This window comes from Arachis ipaensis, chromosome B08 (assembly GCF_000816755.2).
Source record: "Arachis ipaensis cultivar K30076 chromosome B08, Araip1.1, whole genome shotgun sequence".
Taxonomy (NCBI): domain Eukaryota; kingdom Viridiplantae; phylum Streptophyta; class Magnoliopsida; order Fabales; family Fabaceae; genus Arachis; species Arachis ipaensis.
Window position 1 is genome coordinate 129,183,911 of NC_029792.2, and position 6,681 is coordinate 129,190,591.

At 34.2% G+C, this 6,681-nt stretch overlaps 1 protein-coding gene and 1 non-coding gene across 3 annotated transcripts; both read right to left on the reverse strand.

Annotated features, from left to right (window-relative positions):
• LOC107613985 (TITAN-like protein) lies at positions 2,271-5,295 on the reverse strand. Of its 2 annotated transcripts, none has more exons than XM_016316197.2 (7): positions 4,802-5,295; positions 4,533-4,659; positions 4,051-4,375; positions 3,904-3,938; positions 3,548-3,593; positions 2,897-3,318; positions 2,271-2,762 (listed from the first exon to the last, which is right to left on the reverse strand). In XM_016316197.2, the coding sequence occupies exons 1-7, from the start codon at positions 5,278-5,280 to the stop codon at positions 2,727-2,729; spliced, it is 1,470 nt and encodes a 489-aa protein (XP_016171683.2). In that variant the 5' UTR covers positions 5,281-5,295; the 3' UTR covers positions 2,271-2,726. The 2 variants fall into 2 exon arrangements, with proteins under 2 accessions (XP_016171683.2, XP_016171682.2); XM_016316196.2 differs by having other exon boundaries at positions 3,548-3,596.
• On the reverse strand, positions 5,402-5,482 carry TRNAL-AAG. The gene has a single exon. It is a non-coding gene; the product is annotated as a tRNA-Leu (tRNA).

Consider the following 6,681-nt stretch of genomic DNA (forward strand, 5'->3'; position numbering starts at 1 on the left):
CCTTGTTTCAATAAGAAATTTTTTTTTCTACTTAACCCACTAAACCCTAAACTATATTATAAAAAAAAAAGGTAATATAACATGTTGCCCACACCTCCCGCAAACTAGATTGTTTTCCTCCTAAAACAAGACTATATTAAGTTTTATATAGGTCTTGTAGGGGATTTGACCTTCCATATTAATTGTTTCGGACTTCGGAACAAACCAATTATAGTCTTCAAAATTAATAAAAAAACCAACCAATACAATATAAATCAACATAATCTTTGCTAAGAAAGGTGAGAATATGCCGCTTAGAGATGCCTTAAGAAGAAGACTATATATGGACAAGAATGAGGTGGTCACAAGTAATATATATATTTAATATTACCAAGTCACATGCATTAAGATAAAAACAATTTTGTGTGTCACTAGGGGGGAGTTAGATGAAAGATTAGAGAAATATAAAAAATATTTATATAATAAAATAAAACTAAAATAAAATTTTAAGCAGGACTAAACTAAAATTTACGTATAATTTACATGTAAAAAATTAAAATTAGAAGACCATTGTCCTTTTTTGCTACAATGTAGCTCCGCTCCTGTGTGTGACGGAATGGTTCTAGTGGATATTGTTGATTGTCTACGGTATTTTCCTATCAATCAAGTTAAACACTAATTTGTCATAGGTCAACATTTTATTTGAATTTGTCGAAAGTCAATACATAAAGTAAAATCCAAACTCCCAATACTTAAACGGACTAGTGAGTTAATCCTCAGTAGACATTATTGATTTGAGGTAGGCTCTATATTGAATTTAGAAATTATTTGGATGCCGCAATCAGCAATAGGCATTAGGCAATTTCTCCATTTGCTTTATTGCATTAAATAACTCAATTAATAAATGAAAATCGTGTGACTTCTTACTGAAAATAATGTACAATTTATTAGATGAATGCTAATGAATTCTAAAATAAATAGGAATGCAATGCTCTTTATAAAATAACCTACTATTAGAAGTAAAAATTAAATCATGTGCCCTTCTCTTAGCAAATTATTAGAACTTTATCTAGAATAAGATAATTTTATAAATTAGATACAATTCATCCTTAAACACCCGTTAATAAATAAAAAGTGTTGGACTTCTTTTTAAACAAAGTTTACCTCTTTATTTATCATATTTTATATTAATAATTTAAATTTAATATTTAGAATTAAAGATTTAAAATATTTTATTTTTCATCTTTAATAGTTAATTTTTTGTTTTTTTAGTTGCCCATGGTATTTTTTAACCCGACAAGCTAATGACTAATCCGTCGCAGATTTGAGTTCCATTTAAGCATCTGCTGTTGGCCAATGAGTTGCTGTATGCACAAGATTTGAGTTCCATTTAAGCATCTGTTGTTGGCCAATGAGTTGCTGTATGCACAAGGATTTGAACTCCTGACACTTGTTTAAATAGATAAGTGAGCTGACCATTCGACCAACCCAAATTGGTTATAGCAAATTAATTTTTAAAGAGCATTACACTTCTTATTTTCTCTTGGACGCAGTAGCATACGCCCTGAAATACCATTTTAATAAGAAATTTACTTGTTCGTCTGGTATAATTTTAATTGTTTCCAAGTCCTAACGTCTGTATAAATAGGCTATAATGTGACAGCAAAAAGTAGCTTACAATTTGCTCAAGAAGCATGCTAGGAATAACCCTGGTCGTGCATCATCATCATCAAACCCAAGATTGCTTCAAAAAACAAGATGCATGGTTACGTTGAACTGTGTACCCTAAGAGGAAATTATTGCACTTCAAGATCAGAGTCACTTTCAATTCCACAAGATTCTGCCTAGAATGGATACGACCAATAGTGTTATCAATCACCAATCAAGTATCAATTTTCACCATAAATCATGTTAAACAACAAAATCATGTCTCTGCAATGGAGCCAGTTCCTCTGTCAACAGGAACGGAGCCAGTAGGATAGAAACGCGCACCTCGCATACTTCTTGTATTAATTTATGTTGGAAGTAAAGAAATTATCATAGAAATTATCCCAAAACAACAACCTTGTTGTCTGTCTATTGTCTCCAAAGTCCAAATATGATTCTATCCTTAACATGTCTATCTCCTCTATCTCGGCACAATAATCAAACACTACCCTTTAGTCCAAACCTTGTCATTTTTGCAGAAATTAACCATATCCAAAATGAAAAGAAATTCCGACTCACAGAATGATTCCTAATACCTTGGGTTGAGAGTTGTGTCAGTTCACAAAACTGCACTACTAAAAACATCACAAGCAAAATGAACACAAGTTTATTAAATTGACAGGATTCTCAATTCTGTACACTAGTGTGGATAAGTTGACCGTTTAACATGGAAAAGAGCAACATTTTAAACCCTATCTAAATGTTCATAGCAGTAACTGAGTCAACCCTATATTCAAAATTTAGCTGGCTGGCGACAATAAACCAAGAAGCTGCACAAAAATTGGGCAGATCAACATGGGTGCTGAATAACTGCCTCACTCCTTGCTCAATGCATATACTAATACACACACACCTATTTTACTGAACTACAATTGTTTCAGGACAATATAAGAAATGATTGCTCTATATTTTATATCCAGGATTTGATTTGAACACCATGTTTCATCTGTTAATTGCATTCAGCCTCTGCTCATTGTAAAAGATTATGACATGTGCATACCGCAAAGGTGACTCCTTGAACTAGTCTATAACCTGAAATGTCACCCATTTGCTTGATCACCACCTCCTTCCATGCGCTGCAAAGAATAAACAAAGGAAACACATTGAAAGATTTTACAAATTGATGGTTGGAATAGCTTAATTCTGGTGACTTGGCTGACAGTTCTAAAGAAACTATAGGAGCAATACAAGAATTAGGAAAAGGACTCACCATTCTTTTGCTAACATAAGGTTGTATCTTGAGTGGCATCTCAGATTGAGTTTCAACATTGAATAAATTTCGTTTCTCCTTCTTGAATTCTTTTTGGGATTCTTTTCTGCTACCGGATTGCCAGACTCTACCAAAATTAGGAAGCCATGTGGGATCATATTCATTTCGCACAACCTCTCCTCTCTTTTCCCTCTCCAGCTCAATCTTTCTCTTTTCTGCCCAAGCAGCTCCAACCCGCTTTGGATTCAATTTTTTGGACTTCCCAGACATGTTTGAATTGGAAGCTACACCTCCTAAAACAGGTATAGAATGTATCTGAAACCCCTCAGTTGCTTCAAACCATGGTGGGGGTGCTCCAGAATGAACATTTCCACCAGCATTTTCGGAAGGCACAGAAGAGATTTGGGTGAGCATCTGTAGACCTGAAAATGCAGGACCATAAGCAGAAAACACATCACTCAAACAAGTTAACCACACATACAAACTCCTCTATGCTAACGATCCATAAGCAAGTTATAATGCCATAGTAAGTACATAACTTTTTTGGTGCACAGCATAATCTTAAATATATGACATACGCTCTGCAGTTTACTGGCTATAGTATTATAAGAACGGAAGCAAAATAGCTTTGATACATATGTAGATAAGTACCATGATGACTGCTCTCTCGGCTTAACATTCTACCATTGTCTAACACCTGCTACATTCATACAGAACCAAATCCTTTTACAACTTATAAGCGTTGAAGTTAGAAACAATATTTGTAGACACAATATTAAGAGACCAACAAATGGAGAATCAAGACAAGAATATTCGAAATAAATATATTCATCGATTGGCAAGACAAAACTTTTTCTTTCTGCAAAACTCAAAGAATATTGATCTTGCAAACCAATGAAGTTACCAATCATTGACTTCGAATATGAGACACAAATAGCTAGATTCAGATGAGAAACAATTAAGGCCTTAAAAGTTAGAATAGTAGAGGAAGAAGACAAGGAACTAACCCCTTTATTACCGGAGAAATGGCTTTTCTTGTCAACTGAGACACAATATAAGCAGGCAGAAGATAAGACCCAATTTTAAAAAATCCCATGTGGATAATAGTTGTAAGGGATACAGAAAGAACTTTCTAACACACAGGATATCCTTACCTACAAAATCCTGCAAGGCAAAAGAATTTTCACCAGAGCTCGATGCTTCCAAAGGTACCACAGACGTAGCGTAACCTAAAACACCAGCATTGTGAACTCCAGAGAGTCCCGATATCTGATTCTCATTTGTATAGTATTGTAAAGGCAAAACATCATTTGAAGAAGGATATGATTTCACGGAATGGGAATAAAAATTTTCAAAACTATCAATATTTCCATTGTTGGGTTGATTATGGATATCACTTGAAGGACCAATCACAGCTCCACGACATCCACCACTCCCCGACACAGCTTCATTTTGCAGAGCCTCACACTTCTTCTCCCACTGCAGTCACAAAGAAACAAACAATAACTACCAATGAGAAATCACATTCCAAAATCAACACATTCATTACATTCTAATTCTAAAACTGTTAGTAATTTGTAGTTCATGCCAATTCATAACGGGACCAATTTGGTGTAAAAACAAATTTATCAATCACCTTAGCAACATCATCATCAGAGACCATAAAAGCATCCAACTGATCCACCGAGCCACCATTTTTCCAGAAGAAGTGCTTCAAATTCTTCACATGCTCAGCACTCGCAAGGTGACGAATTCCATTAGCACTAACACAATATCCACGCGCCACACATTCAATTGAATTATTTAAAAAAAAAACAACTCAAGCAATAATCCTACAGCTTCGAATTTCAAAACGCAAATTAAGAGTAAATAAAAATAGGATCGAGTTTGGAAACTGGCGGTTACCAGGCAAAGGAACTATGGAGCTCAACGATATCAACGTCGCAGAAGACGCACCAGAACCGGTTCTGAGAAGCGAACTGAGGAGAGAGAAATTTAGGGTTTTTGAGGAAGAATCGAACGTCGGTGAGCTTATTGCGGAACCTGGAGAGGAAATTGGAGAGTGATTTGTTATGGTTGGGGAAGTACTTGTGGCGGAGACCTTGGTTGTGATTCAGCTTGCATACTTTGCAGAATTCGAACTCGTTTTTCTTCTTCTTCTTCTTCTTCTCATTCTCATTGTTGTTGGTGGTGGTTTTTGACGTCATTTTAGCTGTTACTGATGCTCTCCAGACTCCAATTGTTCCCCACCGGCATCGCCACCGAAACGCACCTTCTCTTTCGTCGTTCTCCGCTCTCAAGCCTGATTTTTTTTTTTTCATGTGTAGGGTCGGATAACCCAACCCGAAAAGCCCAATAAGAACAGTATAAACAACGGCCCGCATTAAAAATAGAAGGATCGTGGGTTGGGCTTTATTGGATTGTTTTAAATCTAGTCCTCAAACCTGTACAAAAAAATCCAGTCATCGAAAAATAATAATTGTGAAACTCCAAAATATTTAAATATGTTGAGAGTGGGATTTGAACCCACGCCCTTTCGGACCAGAACCTTAATCTGGCGCCTTAGACCAACTCGGCCATCTCAACCTGTGAAAACAAAATGCAAACTAAAATATTTATATCTAATTTTATAATCAATGAGTCTATACACTACAACAGAATAATAAGATAAAAAAGCAAGAAAAACAAAATGTAATTTATATTTTATAGCTTCTAAAATTTTAAAATTTACAATTTGACGTGCTAAGGCAAATATGTAAATAAGAGAGTTATTTTGAAAATAAAATTTGCTCAAGGTTTATAAAATTAAAAAACTTTAGGGATCAAACAATAAAGAGAAGTGTTATATGCACTATTTTTTAGTATTGCTCTCTTGTACACGTCTATTTTTTATACAGCAAATATCTTCCACGATATAAAATGCATATTAAAATAAAGTTTCATAGGCTAAATAGTAAAAATTTTTTATCAAAAGAATTTGGTAATAGATTGAGTAGAGTTGAGAAGAGTAGGGTTATGGTGTTGATTGTGTTGTACAAATGGGTGAAGCTATATAGTATGGATTATGGAGTCAGGCATGAAAATGTTGTGTTCAAAGAAAAATGGTAAAAGGTAAAAGTAGAAGTAGTGTTGCATGCTTCACGCCATTCCATATTTCATTAGGGCCAGACCCAGCTAGATAGCTATAATCATAATAATAATATTAATAATAATAATAAATAAAAACCAATTTGGGTTGGTCGCGTAGTGAGCTCACTCGTCCACTTAAACAAGTGTCGGAAGTTTGAATTCTGCCTTGTACATGTAGTAATTCATTGGCCAACGACAAACCCTTAAATAGAGCTCAAATCCGAAACGGATTAATCCTTAGCCTTTCGGACGGAGAAATACCGTGGACAATAAAAAAAATAATAAATAAATATATTATTGCACAGTAAATTTGAAGATAGGCACCATTATTTGAAAATGAGAAAATTGATTTTAAAATGTTGGATATGTCACATGTATTATATGCACAGTAAAAACCAAAATAGAAATATAATCTTTTAATTAATTCAGTAATATTTTCCAAAGACCATATATATTTACCATTTGAATATTGTGATGCATTAAAAATGTAGGAACAAACTTATTAGTTATTAGTTGACATTTAAATATCCCAAACTTTAGCTACCACGGTTGATTGGAAAAAATAATTACCTCATAATTACACAGTTCAAATTTACAGAATATTTGAAAAATCTCTTTATCTCAGAAAAATTAAAATAAATATTCTTACTTCTTAC

Bases quoted from the DNA above. Each gene is read 5' to 3' on its own strand.
- LOC107613985 (XM_016316196.2), bottom strand. From the start codon at position 5,280: ATGCGGGCCGTTGTTTATACTGTTCTTATTGGGCTTTTCGGGTTGGGT. The intron at 3,939-4,050 runs GTAAGGATATCC...ATTGTGTCTCAG, and splicing joins TGCCTTGCAGGATTTTGTAG to TTGACAAGAAAAGCCATTTC. The intron at 2,763-2,896 runs GTGAGTCCTTTT...TATTCTTTGCAG, and splicing joins CTTATGTTAGCAAAAGAATG to CGCATGGAAGGAGGTGGTGA.